Consider the following 16017-nt stretch of genomic DNA (forward strand, 5'->3'; position numbering starts at 1 on the left):
ATCGCCCTCTGACTTTTTACATCTCATAGTAATAAGCTTGGCCTCATTGATATGCCACCGATGTAAATGCCTCAGTGGACATTTGCATCGCATCAGTGATTTAATAACTCAGCTTTTGCCTTCACTGTAGGCCTTGTCCGGACATTTTGAATCTCCTACATCATATCCCTCTGAACTAGCTAACCGAGCTCACGAAAGCACAAACCCCGCACTTATTTCTAATTATTATGAGCCAATTTCATCAATATCTCATAATTCGAGGCAAATTAAACACAACATGCAACCAAAAATCACAACAACAGTATTTAGTCCTAGTTCCCATAATGAACTCTCATCAATGAAATAATCTTCATCAATAAAATTAAAATTTCAGTTCAATTTGTCTTTTAACTTGTTCTGGCTATTACTAGCCTAGTAAAAGCCTTTTTGGTATAAATTTGTAACTGCTTTACCAGTGTCTAAGCAACAAGTTAGTTCTGATACAGCTGCTCTCTTACCTGATCGTAGAGCATCTCCAATTTCTCAAATTCAAATTTTATGTTCAGTTTATAGAAATGATGATGAGTCAGTTTTATAGAATTAAAAAATCTCATTGGGATTGATTATTCACTGAATAGGATTCGTATCATTTTTTTCCTCGCAATACCGACATGAAAACTCATTTTTGTTACATATTGGGTTAAACCACTATTATTTTCGATACAGATATGAAAATGATCCAAACAACAATTGAATGGTGATTACATCAGCTTATTACTGCTGATTGACAAATCAAGATTTCCACTCATTAATAGAATTTAAATATGATGCATGGAGTGAAAACTGACAACCCATTGTGTATATGTTAAAATATGGACTTCAATTTTGTTCTCTATCATCATCAGATTTCTATTCAATTTATTAATTATTTCAGTGCTACTGACCTACATTATACTGAAGGAATTTTAATATCATTTTTGAACAGAAATTCAAAAATGAGGCATAGTATATTTACTATGAAAATCAAAAAAATATTTTTAAAATGTTAATTCCAAGGATTTGTTGTTAATACCTGTGAAGCATAAGTACAGTCTGCTTTAAAAAAATTCCATAATAGATTTTTTCCTAATTATTATTTAGAAAATTATGATAGCTCAAATTTAGTGATTGTCTTTTTTAGTTGGGCAATAATCTTCATATAAGCATTACTTTCATTATGGTGTGATTACAATACATTTTTATTGTTTTTTTTTTGTTTTACTAGCCAATTTTTAAATCTGAATGTATTTTCTATATTAGGTCTAAAGTAGTAAAAAAACTAGTAATGATGGAACTTAATTATAATTAATAAATGGAACTTAATTAATTTCTATATAATTTTGTCATGTCTTCATTTTTGAACTTTTTTTTATTAGAGCCATTGTTGTTAGAAAGTATGTAAAAATTTTATTTTTCTATATCATTCTGGTAATTTTTCTTAATACAAATACAATTAAAATGGCAAACCATTTTATAAGTTTAGATATTCATTTTAAAAATAGTAGTTTCAAAACCTATTTAAAGTCAACAAGAAGGGTTAAAATTCTATTTTATTTCCCCACTAGTGCCAAGTTAATTTTTTTAGTTTTAGGTTTTGGTAGATTTTAGAGTGAGGTTGGATTGCATATTCATTAGAATGAAGACAACGGCTTGTTGTTTGTTGAATAATGATTTGATGAATTGTCGTCTTGACAGTTAATAAAATGAATTGTAATGCAACGTATAACTTGACATAAAAATATAAAATTAAAATACATCATGAGCTAACGTTCATCCAGAGTGGAGTCCATCTGGACTAAGAGTATGACGTGACCGCCTTGGATCAGATTCGAGCATCAAATACTAGTAACTATGAGTAACATTGATTGTCCATCCAGACGAAATGAAAAATTTGATTGCACTGTGTGGGATTCTAACGTAGAATGCTAGTACAAGCTCTTAAATTCCTGGTTAGCACTAGCACCCACTAGGTTGCAGCACTGGACAGCTCGACGTGGAACAGAACAGGTTTATTTACTACTAAAGATTTTAAAAATTAATGAACCGAGCAAACCTAGATAGATAATTAAATTTCCCTTCATTAATATATTTTTGTGTAAATGTTAATTATTATTGATGTTTGGTGTTTAGAGTTTCACGGTTGACGCTGTATTTATGCATTGAAGCTAATCCAGATGTATATCACGCACTATATTTAGCAGCTCTTACCAATCAAGAGTTACGAATAAAGTTAGCTTCAATGCTTGGTATATCTAATGCACAGATCGACGAGTTATTTTTACGAGGACCTAACGGCATACATATCATTGTATCTGATGATGTGGTGCGTAATTTTAAAGATGAGTCTACTTACATCATCGAGTTAATGCAAGGTAATTTTTTATTTACTTTCATTTTTGTATGAAATATTTGTTGTTAATGCTAATGCCAGTATCCAGAGGTAGTTAATTATTTGCATCTATTTGTGAGAAACCAAAGAATAAAGTAACATATCATTTGTTCTGTCTGATTTTAAACAAATTCAAAGCCCTTATTAAAAATATTTTCTGATTAAGTTATTACTGAATAATATATAGACCTAATGGAAATGTGTGTTTGTCAGTTTTGTAAACTTAAAAAAAATACAGCATATTGGAAGCCAATGTATTCTTCTATGAGAGGATACCAAAAATAACTGTATCTGTACCTGGTGTGCAATCTAGATCTAGTTGTGAATTCTGCCACTGGTATAGGATATGTACACTTTTCTGTGGTATTGCTCTGTATTTTTTATGAGGCATTCGAAGTCTGTTTTTCTTGGTCCTTGTTTAACTTTTCTGTATTTGATACATGTCAATGTTTGTTGTGGGTAGACGATCACAAAGGGCAGGTCATGTTAAATTTTTTTTTCGTTTAGGGAAAGCAGCTGCTGAAACGTTAATAATGATTCAAAATAATTTTAAAGAGGGAATCCATTTTGTCATAGGTAAAAATAGAACTTTTTGAGTTGGCCTTCTTCAATAAATTTTCTTTTGATTTGAATAAAGGTACAAAAGGTGAATATTTTCACCAAAAATATTAAGAAATAATATTTTGGTGAAATTCCATTAATTAGATGGATTATTCAAATTTCTATACAGCAGTAATGGTTTTAGATTATATTTTCTTGCTATATATATATATATACATACATACATACACATACACATACACACACACACAAAGTATATATTTTATTTCATTTTAAGGTAATTAAAATAACTATTTTTCATATTATTAATTGATTTGTAATAGAATAAGAACGTTTTTACCTTTTCTGCAAGGTTGTACTTTTCAGGATTAATTGAATATTAATTAACACACTTTTATTAATTTATAAATGCTTTTTTATGTTATTAAAATAAGTAATCTGTAAATTAATTGACAACATTTAATGCTAGTGGGAGAGAGTCGTGGAAGGAGCCATGTGCAGTCGTCCAGTGCACCACCATTGGTTTGCTCTGCGCCAATAACAGCCATGACTCTCCCGCTAGAAGCAGTCTGTCAGTTAATTTACAGATTATTTAATATAATATAGATGTCCCCTGGTGCCCTATAACCATAAAACGTGTCTAAGAACCTGCTCTGAAGTGATATCTGTGTATTGCAAAAAACTGCATCGAAATCGGTCCAGTAATTTTTGAGGAAAATGGTAAAAACACACAACTTCTTACCCCACACCTATATACCGTTCTGTCATGGGTATAAAGTTATTTTTAATTTTTCTAAATTCAAAACATTTTTCTGTTGTGTTTTTCTTCTTTTTTTATAGGCTTTATTAAATCAATCCTCTTAGAATTAGATTTTCTACAAGTTTTGATAATAAAATTTACGCATTTATTAGTCATTTAACAAAGTTATTATACTTCAAACCTAAAAAAAAAAACAAAAAAAACTTGTTTTTCATCACCAATTTTTTTTGTTTTACATTGGATATCATGAAAACTATGGGTATACAGTTCTTAGACCTGTATTTATTCAATTTTTCAGGTCAAAAAAAATAAGGAACAATCAAGTTTACCCCTTATATAACAGTTTAAAAATCTTAGCATGACCTCATTTAAGTGAAATCTAGTATAACCTCAGTGAAATTTTTCACTAGCTGTAACTTAGTAGCAAAGTGTTTTCAAATATATGTTAGTGAACATTTTTCCTTATTTCAAGCTTTAGAGTACATACTTCTAAATAAACTAATATAATAATCTCGTAAATATATATTTTGTAATATCTTGTCTGAAATTGGTATTAATAATACCATATTATTATTTTAAATTTACTATTGTTAATAATTACATATGATTTATAGCACAGTAATATAATATTCATTTCTTTTGTTTAATTTAAATCTAAATTCGTATTAAGAATCAGCTTCAAACATTTTTACACTATTAAGTGGTTGAGTTTCCGATCTTAAAATATAAATCTTTAAGATTAATATAAATTTACTGAATAAATATACTGAAATTCCATTCTAAAAAAAAATAAAATTTTCTCTTGTGGTTGATCAGTATTATTTATTACTTTGAAACTGTGTTATTATGTAGCTTCTTTTTTTTTATAGGTCATGGTGTCGATTGCTATAGCCTTCTTTTAAAACCTAGCTCAAAGTGTTCAAATGCAAGTTCTCCATAATCAGAGAGACTCAACAAGAATTTATATTTATATAAATAACGTATTTTTGTTATATTGTTTAAAAGAGATACTATTGTATGAAAAACACCTTGTGGTGATATTTTTTTCTTTTTCTTTTCATAACAATTTTTTCTAATACTTTTCCAAAATTATTTGCACCAGTAATATAGCTTTTAGAAGTTATTTATGTTTTTTTTTTTAATAATTATTTTGTAATGTTTGTAATATTTTATTTAATTGTTAAGTTGTATTAAAATTTATTTAGTTATATCATTTTGTGTGTTATTGCTTTTATTGTAATTTAATTAATCCCAACCAATGAAGCTGATGAGTAGTCGTCTAATATTTTATCAGTTAAAACTGTAATGCTCCAGGGTGTAGCTGGAGAGTGGTATTTATTTTTAATTAGAACTTATTGTGATATTAAATAATATGTCCCCAAAAATATTCTGGCTACACCCCGAATTTACTTACAAACTAAGAAAAAAGAGGGTATACTGAGAATTTCTTGAGGTGCAGTTTTTATTTATAAATATATAATTTTCTATATATATAAAAAATTATTTTATGAATTATAATACAAATCAGCAGCAATAAATGATGTAGAAATGTTTTTGAAAGCTCCAGAGAATAAAAATTAGGGTAGTTATTGATTTCTCTGTCACTGTTATATGTCTGTCTACTACTCTTATTTCTCATTAATTTTGTTTACCGTTTGAAATTAAAGTTATCGGTAGGAAGTCAATCAGAGTAGCTCATTTAAGCTTCTTATGTATATTTATAAGTTAAAAATAAAAAACACTCACAAAGAGGCTGTTTTCCACTTCTTTATATATAGCTTTATAAAAATTGTTATATATGAAATGTTTTTTATTTTATCAAACATCTATTATGTTATCACATTTGTTTTCAAGATCTATAATGTTCTTTGTAACTTCTTTTTATTATGATTAATTATGAATTCAGGTATAAATCACAAAATGGTTTTTGTCATAATTTGGTGTATGATAATCTAATCCAGTATCGGTGCAACACAAGTTCTCAGTATACTATATCCCTAATATTTGGTTTCAAATATTTTTATCGTAATGGTAAATCGTATATTATTACAGATAAATTGTTATCGCTTATCCAGTGTAATTGTATCAGTTTATCTAACTTCATCTATGTATTACAAAGTTTTAAAAAATACAGTTCCTCTGTACAGTGTTTACATTCATTTATTTAGTTCAGTTATATTAACTCTAAGCATGTAATTAATAAAGAATGCTATTATTAAGTGAAAATTGCCTGACATTTCAGCAAAGGAAGTCTTATTTCCTTAATACATTGTAGCCTTAGGTATTTTTGTTTTTCAGTTTTGGTTTAATTTTTATGTAAATTAAAGTAAATTTTGTAAATTTTTTTACTTATAAGTTGTGTACTGGCAGTAGAATGTAATTACTGATTTTTTTCTTAGTGGAATGCACTTTTATGGTGATTTAGTCATTAATGAATTATTTTATTTAATTTAAAGGTCAAAATCTTGTTCGATTTAGTATCTGCATGTAGTTTGCAATTTTTATGTTAGGTGGTTATTTTTTTTTTTTTTTCATACATTTAGAGTTTAATAATATGCTTTAGAGAGCTTAAAGGAATAAAAATTATTCATCTGAAAATAAATTTTATTTTTTCCTTTAAATTAAAATTTAAAAGTATTGTTATTGATGTTGCAAATATATTTATAAGAATAAGATTGTAATTTTTTGTGTTTGTAAATGTTTTAAGCATCAATTTAACAGTATTTAAACATTTATAATAATCTACTCTCCAAAGGTTGTAAGCTCATAATAATTCCAAACTGGTAGAATTGTGTTCATATATTGAAATTTAAAAAAGTAAAAATGATTTGCACGATTCCCAGTTGTGTATAAAATGAAATAGCATTAAATTTGTGTTATATATTTCATTTAAGTATTAACTTCATTTCACTAAAAATTAGTGAAATGAAGTTTGATGTGATATTTTTCTCCATTCATTTTGGTTCTGAGCCTAAAAAATATGTAGAAAACAGAACTAAATAAAAATAAGATGTTCGCATGAAAAATGGAGAAACAGAAAATTAATTTATTTATATTTGTGTGGCCAACTTTCTTCACTTAATAAGGACAAACCTTCTTAAAATAATTTTATAAAAATAAAGCAAACAGGGTTGTATGGATAGTATTGTATCAATTACGTTAGAATGAGAAAAAAATAAATGTATGAAGTATAAATTGTGTTTAATAAACTATGAGAAAAGGTTGATTTAGGAGTAGAAATTGTTGTGAATTTAATGTAGATCTCAGTTTCCTGTTGATCTTTGCTACATTCAGATTTTCATTGAGTATCATATTAATAAATAACAAACTCTTTAACAGTTATTCCACTGTTAAATGTTTATGGCATTGTATAAATTCTTTGCCTATTCTGCTGCCCTTTATATAAAATTTAATTTAATGACTGCTATTTCCTCAGATTTATACTAATCGCTTTCAAACTCTAAGATCTTGTTTTGTTTTCAACGGAAAAAATCACTTTTTCCTCATTTTACCAAATAATTACAATTTTGGATTGTAATTTTTATGTAGTTCATCTTTTCTATTCTATAAAGCAAATCTGTTTGCATACTTCATTTTTTCTTCTTTTTCTTTATACATTTATAAAAATATAAATAAATAACTTGATCCACCGAGTACAGAATAAAATTAAATTAGGTAGGACGACACTTTATATCATTACATATACACAAGAGTAACTTTCACAATTTTCTTGCATCTTCAGATAATGCAATCTTTTTATTGTGCGCGTAAAATTACATATTATAAATACACACCATTAACAAAATAAATTCTTGATAAATACAATAAAACAGAATTTGCTAAAACTTAGATGTAAACTTTAAAATCAAAGGTTAAAGTTAAAAATTCCATATATAAAAATATGTCGTCAATAATAAAAATGTTAATTAAAAGTTAATATGATAAATATGTTGAAAGATTGAATTTGTGTTGTGTGATTTGGCTAGCCAATATTATATTACTGTGTAGGATTTTAAATAGATTAAACTAAAAATTAACAATATTTGATAAAAGTGCTGCTGTCTATTGTGCAGCTTTTATAATCATGTAATCCTCATATTCTGTTGGTTGATAAAGCTGAATCCATTTTTATATTTATATATATAAAATAACAATATTATAATTAATATCATAATTTGAATATTATTATTTATTAATAATAAATTAATAATTTTATACATATAAATAATGAATTATCATATTATATTTTTTAATTTCTATACTTCCAAATTAGTGTAAATATCAGTTATTGAATGTTTATTAACAATAAGATGTTGAGAAACATTAGAAAAACCCAATTTTCCATTCTTATAACATCTGAAATGTTCAGAAAATCTGGTTTTGAAAGATCTAGCGGTCTTTCCTATATAAAAATTAAACAATTTTATTCTTTACTTGGTGGATCATGTTATTTATTTATATTTGTATAATAGTACAGAGGAATATGAGTTAAAATTGAATTTATAAAAAGATATATATATATATATATATTTTTTTTTTTTTTTGCATAGTTTTAACACTGAAAAAACAACCTACGCAGACGTAATATCCTTGTCTTTTTTTTTGTCAAATATTTCTGTAGAATCAGTGTCTAAATAGATTTCTTTTGTAGTAATTTTTTCAGGTTATTTTGCCTATTTAATCCTACGTTTGGGGACAAAAAGGCTAATAATTCATGTTACAAAGTTATTTATCTTGTAAAAAAAAATTACATTAGTACTCATTAATTACCCAGAATATATCATGTAAAATAATTATTAAGTAAAATTCTGTATTGAAGAAAATTGTTTACTGGGAGGGGTTAAATCTACTCTAAAAAAAAATAACTTGAAAAAATTCAAGCAGTTGGGAATTTTTGTGAGATTTAACCAAAATTTTACTTAGTTATATAAAAATTAATTGTAATTTTATCAATGTCTTGAGCCATAGATCTGTCTACTAATGCTATATAGATAATTTATAATGTACAAAATTATAATTTTGAGCTTGTTAATTTTACTTTATGTTTATTGTTCTATATTTAATGTTACAAATGTTTTTAACATACGATATAGTTGTAACTATTTAGTTAAGGCATTACCGTAAATGATACATCTATAATGTAAGCTGTGTATTCTATAATTTTTGCTTGAAGATATTAATTTTTTTTATAAATGTTATTACATTGTCTTCTTGATAAGTTATTTGGTACATATTACCAAATATTATTTGGTTTATATTAGTTTAAACCATTGATTATGCTAATAAAATGATACGGTTTTCTATTAAGAAGATAGAAAATTTGCAGAAACATTTTATTGAAAGTAAAGTTGCTCCTACAAAGAGTTGTAGTCTGCATTACTTTCCAAAAATAGATACAGGAAAAATTATGTATTTTTCAGAATAGAATGAGCGACTGAAAAACAGTCATAATTTTGATGTGTGGGCTAAACTGGTCTCTTGGTGTACTCGTCTGTTAAACTGACTTGCTGGATTATCATTAGGATCGGATGATGTATAAAGAAACCATAAATATATTCCGGTAGCAAATAGAAATGTAACTGAGAATAAAATAATAATGATGAAATTATTTATCGATTTGGGACTATCATATACAAAGTGTTGTTTGCTGAACAGCATTTTAGTTTTTAATTGCTTTTATGCAAGAACTTTCCTGGACTCATGTAGGAAGAAGAGTATGTATCGGTTGATTTTTTTTTTTTTATTGAATACTCTTGTTGATCCGAGAGTTGTATAGGATGTGAATGGATGGTTAATTTTCCATTTAACGTAAACATGTTTTTCACTAAGTTATTTAAAACTAAAAAATAATTAATGTGGTATTAGTTTATTTGCTATTGTTAGCATATTAGTTGTTTACATTTTTAATTCAGTATTTGAGACTGAATGCTTATTATTCACGCTAAGAAAGATTTGTATGCCTTTTAGAAATTAACTTAATGATAAAGCAGAGGCAGATCTAAAATTACACTTAAGGAAAATTGCAATCTGAAGTAAAATAAAAAACTAGACAGTCTGTAAATCTTTTTGCTCTCTCTCTTTCTACACACATATATGTATAGGGAGCAAATGTACAAAAAGGATATTTATGCTATGTAAATTACATTAATTTTAGTCTGCTCTGCTACCTTCCTTAATAGATCTCCCTCTGTAATTAAGTTCATAATATAGTTATAGCTTCATTTTAATTATGACTTCATTTTATATGAAGACTTTGTTAAGAGCTTTTATCATTTTTAGCAGTCAGCTACTAATAAGTAGTTACATTAAGGAAAGTTGTCACTATATTTATATTATTCTGTTACAGATTTGTTCTTATCTTACCTTGTTATTTAATTTTTGAGAGATATAATTGTTATTATTGGTTTGGATATCAGTGCTGTATTACTTTTAACCAATAAACTAACTTAAGTTGTTTTTTCTAGCCCCTGATGTAAATTTTTGTTAAAACAAAAAAAAAAATAGTGTTATTAAATTATTTATAATGTTTACTCGCTATTATGTCTGTTTTTAATGATTTACAGTTATATTTAGAAATGAATACAATATACCTATAAGCACTACATACTTAGTTAGATAGCATAATTAATTTTATTAGACTTTTTTCTTTTATTGCATCATAATTCTGCTTTTCCCAATAATATTAGTAATATCCAACTTAATTCCCTAGATTTTTTATATTTTAATGAATTTTGTTAGGTAATCTAATGAAGCTTCTTTTTCCCATTTTATTTGTAATATTTTGTATGCTGTTAGTTATTTATCATTTAATATTTATTTAGAAAATCATACTGGTATTTTTTGATAATAGTCAACTGTAGATTTGTCAATATACTTTGTTAACAGATAACGGTTCTGTTTCTTGATAGTTTATTTTATTATGTATTTAAAGTTACGATTTTAAATAAATTAATTAGATGTGAGCTTTATTGCCACTAATTACATATATTTATTATATTGTAGGGAATTGTTTTTAACCGATGGATATATACTTGAAAAGATTTTACAATGCTATGCAGTAATAGTTTATTTTGAATAATTGTGATCAATTTGGCAGGGTATAATAAATAAATGCAATGAATAAAAATTTATTGAAGTTAGTATAAAGATGTACATAATTTAAAAGTCGTATATTTTTGTGTAAAATTAAAAAATTTATATTTTAAGAGTAATCATTAAGAATTACAAGATGTGAAAATTTATAATGATCAACTTGTATAATGAACCCTACTAGAATATTGTAAAAATTATAACTTTTGTTATTGTGTTATTATATGTAATTATTTATAAATGTGTAGAATTTTTTTAGTATATTATATTATAAGGGTTCTCAACCTTGTACGGTTAAAAAAAAAAATGTGTTCTATATAACTTTAATTTATTGTCCGAATAGTTTTTCTGAGGTTTGTCAAATCCTCATATTAAGAATTAATTTTTTCACTGTACTGTTGTGTTGCTCTTATAAATACGTTTTTGTGTATTTTATATCAACTATGAATAATTTAGAGATATTTAAAATTAAGAAAATTTATGATTTTTTTTTAATGTTTTTTTAATCCTTTAGTAGCAGATTTTTATTAAAATGTGCATAGGTTCTAGAGAAATATTTTTTTTACAGAAAAAGAAATATATATGTATGTATTAACTTTTTGGGTTATTTATGTACTATTTCATGAATTCTTTCATTTCACTTAAACTTATTTATATAATCACTTTAACACTAACATTTATCATTTTCTCTGTTTTTATTATTATAAAAAAAAAAAAACATTTACTTACATGTGTGACTTTCTTTAAATATAATTTAATAAAGCCAAAAGGGCACAATTGCTAAATTGTTATGGTAAATGAATAATGCTACTGTACTCCTTTGGAGCACAAATGAAAATATTCAGGCATGCTATTGAAAAGGTATTGTTACAGTATAAATGTTCTGAAGTGTTATAACATAGTACTACTGACAACATAACTATACATTTGACTGCATATGTTTTTTTTATATTCTTTAAAGAATGTCTGCTACAAATGTAGAAGTTAAGTTTAAAAGGTTGAGAACTTATTAGTTGTTTGTATTTGTTTATAGATCTGCACTGCTTCTGCTGTGACTACTGAATTTTCATAACATTTTTGCTTTTTTTTATAATTAGACTTGAGATATGTATTGCATTCGTGATACATTTAGATGTCTTTTTATTATGTAAAAATAAAATATGCATATATAATAGTATGTAATGCCTGTGATTATATATTATTGTTTTGCTTGTATACATTATTATTAATAGAATTATAATGTTATGCTTTAATTATTACGTATATTTTAGCCTTAGAGTAAAGCGTTTGAAATAAAACGTAACAGTTCAATATCGTTAAATTTATTAAAAATCATATATTAATGGGGTAATATTTATTTGTTATGATGATTTTGTTTTTCTTGAAACATACATTTATAACAATTTTATTTTATTTCTACTTTTGATTCAGCGTTTATTATTTTGTAGTAAAAATAGTGTTTTAAAAAACCATCTTAACATAATTTTTGAAAAATTTATATTAAATAATTTTTAATTTGTTTTTATTTGACAACAATTAATTTTATAGTTATCTTTTTATAGTTATAATTTTGTGCCATTAATTTTCCATTAATCAAATGATTTTTTTCCCCATTAATGTTATATATTGTTATTTAATTATATTTGTATTTAGATTAATTTCATTGTAATTAGCTTAGAATGATAGACTGCTTAGAAAAATGTGAATGTAGAAAATTGTTACTGTCATTTTTTTTTATTCAGAGTTTCTTTTGTTCTAAAATTAGATATAATGTGTAGAGTAATCTTTGTTAATTGATTTGCAGAATTTATTTTTAAAAACATGTTATTGTTCAATATAAAATATGTAGTTGTATTAAAAATATGATTTTTAAAAATAATTTTATCATCCTATAAAAAGGAATATCAATCACTTTTTCAGAATCGTATCTAATTTTTATTCTTAGTTTAGCTTTTTTGTATAAATATTACAGATTGCACTTAATTTTTTTTATCGAGATACTAACGTAGTACTTCTAAAGCGAATGTTTTGGTTATTTATATGTACTGATTAAAATAATAAAGAAAATTGCTACTTCTGATGACTGCATAATTGTTGTTGAGCTTTGAACTAAAGTCATCCTGATAAGAGTATTGGGGTGGTCACTCTTCCAGTCAGCTAAGCCATGTAGATGTTCCTTGAATCAGGCTGTATTGTTTATCGCATGTGTGATCCATTCCAAACATTGTGCCCTCAATTTGCTATGATTAGCTGCCAGTTGATCTTCATTAAGCATTTTTTTCATCTCTTAACAGTCCCTTTTTATTTGTTAGAATCAAGATCCAAGCCCAAATAAACTTTCCACATTAGTAATATTGTTTAAAGAAATAAAAGAAGAAATCACTACAGTGTTTATTGTCTGCATCCTCCTATTTTTTTCTCATATAGAGATATTATTTTTATTTTACAATAAGTATGTATAAATATTTTATCAAATTATATTTTAATTGTAATAGTATTAATCTGATAAGTTTTCTGGGAAAATATTTACCTTATTTTGTAGAAGTTGACACCCCCACTTATCATTCATGCTCTGATTATCTTATTAATTGTAGATCTAACTGGAAAAAAAATAAAATGGTTGCTCTTATTTTGTTTTCACTTGACCATCGCCAACCTTTAGGTTGCTTTTTACTTACTTCCTACTTGAAAATTGTTTTGCAGCTCCTCAGTCCTTTTGGTGGTGTACTTTCTCCTTCAGTCAAAAAATGTTTCCCTCGCATTTTCATTCGCCCTAATTTTGCTTACTTTTCAGTTTCCCATGTGTATATTTCTCATCCTTATCCAACTCCAGTCATATTGAATTAGGTGCTGTAAATGTTTTAATTAAATAATTGTAAATATGCAAACATATTGTTATTTTTTTGGAAATGTGAAAAGTTAACAATTAATTATTGAATTTTATCACCGTGTTAAATTTTTAAATTTCTTCATTCATTGTGTAAATTTATTGTCAACCAATTTCATTATGTCAGTTATAAATTGGGCAAATTGTTTGGTATAAAACCGACTATTAATTGTCTTGATTGTTGACATAATGTTCCCGTATATGTGTTTTTCTTATAGTTTTGTTCTAGGGACAGAGCGGTAGGGTTACTGTGACAATTGTAAATAAACTTACAATCTAAGTTCATATCTTCTTTTCGCAGTGTCAGGATGTTAAAGTGATTTTTTATAAAAGTAGTTTTATCGGGAACAATTTTTTGTCATTTATAATTTTCAGTTAGTGCGATTCAATATTTATCTTACTCATAGTGCCTAGTTATACGTAGTAACTGTTACAGAGTATTTAGCATTTATAGATGTTTTAAATATTATGTCTTCAATTAATTATCGGCACGATTATTCTTTTTGCTCAGGATTTATGCCCAAGTAGGTTAGTTTTTAATATAGGGTTTTTTGCTTATAATTGAAATATAGTTTTTAGTTCCAATTTTAGTATATAAGTAAATATATTTTTTCCAAAGTATTAACCGAGTAAAATATATAGTAACAACAGTAGAGGAAGTTTTTTGTGATTTTGTAAAATGCATTGATTTCAATCATTTTTACTTTTATAAAAATCACAGATATATATATATATATACATATTTATATTGCAAAATATAGTTTGCCTGAGTAATATCATGTTTGTGTTTCACAAACGCTGACATTTTCATATTGATCCTGCTAAAATGTATCATGTATCTTATTTGTAGGAATATCTAAATTTAACTACTCGGTCAGCCTCTTCTAATCTACAGTAATCATTTATATAATTTGTACAATGTATATGATCCAATAATATTAATTAGAGGACGGTATTTTCAGAAGCTGAAATTCTTATTGTAGGGAGAATCACTTACTATTTGAACCAAAAAATTATTAAAAAGAATTTGTAGAAGTTATAGTAGTTTAATAATTTTATCCAGATACTTAGTAAATATTTTGTTTATTAATATACTGTGTGACAAATTCTTGTGTGTATTAGACTTTGTTTTATTGTCATTGAAATATATAACACAAATTATTAAACAAAAAATATCACAGCCCTTTTATTTTGACTAGTATTTTTATTAGCGTTGTAATTTCAATTTACAGAAGTCAGTAAATTCAGTAATTTTTTTTTATCTATTGCCATGTTACACCAATTAAAACTTAAATATTACAAAATGTTTGGGTGAAAGCATATAGTGGAATATGCAGTAAGATACATAACAAAAATTTACTTATTTGTACATAGAATTTATTTTCTCAATAGAAACTGTTAAATGAACAGTCATAATATAACAACATAGTAGTATAGAGTAGCACATTGACTACCATGAATACAAAAAATGTTGAAGTAAATATGTTAACAGGCAAATGTTAAATTTATGAATCATATATATTGTTAAGTAAAATTATATCTCCTTTGTATATTTTTTATTAAAAATAAAATGGTATACGTCCATTTTACAAAATCAACAAGTATAACTTCCTTGTATCCATTTAGAGTACAAATTATTTGATGATTTTTTTTTTTTTTAATTAGGATTGTGGACAGCAGTTTTTGAAATTTGTGATTATTTCTTAATTTTTTGTTGATATAACCGGAAAAAAAATTTCCCTTTTTTTTCAATTTGTTTGTTTACGCAGGAAGTATTCAAAACCTCTTGAATAGTAATTTATTTATAAATAATTGGTTTTAACATTTTTTATAAAGTTTTTTTTTTTTTAATTTTAGAAGCACCATTGTTACTAAATGTGATTTGTAATAATTGTAAAAAACGAAATTTTTTAAGTATTAATTTTTATTATATTTCATAATGCTGTTGTGTTTTTAGTCATGAAACCTAAGAATGGTTTTAAATGACCAGTTTTATTTTTTTAGGAAATAATTTAATACTGTAAAAAACTTCTCCAGAATGCTGGCTTTTTGTAAAACAATTTTAACAGAAAACTTTCCACATTAGTAATATTGTTTAAAGAAATAAAAGAAGAAATCACTACAATGTTTATTGTCTGCATCCTCCTATTTTTGCTCATATAGAGATATTATTTTAATTTTATAATAAGTATGTATAAATATTTTATCAAATTATATTTTAATATACATGTTGTGGAAGGAATTAAAAAATAAATGTTATAAAAAATATTTTGTTTTAATTTATTATTACTGACCTGTGCAATTAATTATATT

The 16017-nt window shown here is 25.4% G+C and overlaps 1 protein-coding gene across 2 annotated transcripts in view; it reads left to right on the forward strand.

The window, feature by feature from the left end:
• The window catches only part of gem (transcription factor CP2 like gemini), a 226672-nt gene extending 211723 nt beyond the window's left edge, over positions 1 to 14949 (forward strand). For both annotated transcript variants that reach the window (XM_075373243.1, XM_075373244.1), the window contains 2 exons: positions 2149 to 2390; positions 4598 to 14949. In XM_075373243.1, coding sequence (XP_075229358.1) covers positions 2149 to 2390; positions 4598 to 4668 — 313 coding nt within the window. In that variant the 3' untranslated portion in view covers positions 4669 to 14949. The remainder of the gene's footprint in view (positions 1 to 2148; positions 2391 to 4597) is intronic.
• The last annotated feature ends 1068 nt before the right edge of the window (positions 14950 to 16017 follow it).

This window comes from Lycorma delicatula, chromosome 8 (assembly GCF_047948215.1).
Source record: "Lycorma delicatula isolate Av1 chromosome 8, ASM4794821v1, whole genome shotgun sequence".
NCBI lineage: Eukaryota > Metazoa > Arthropoda > Insecta > Hemiptera > Fulgoridae > Lycorma > Lycorma delicatula.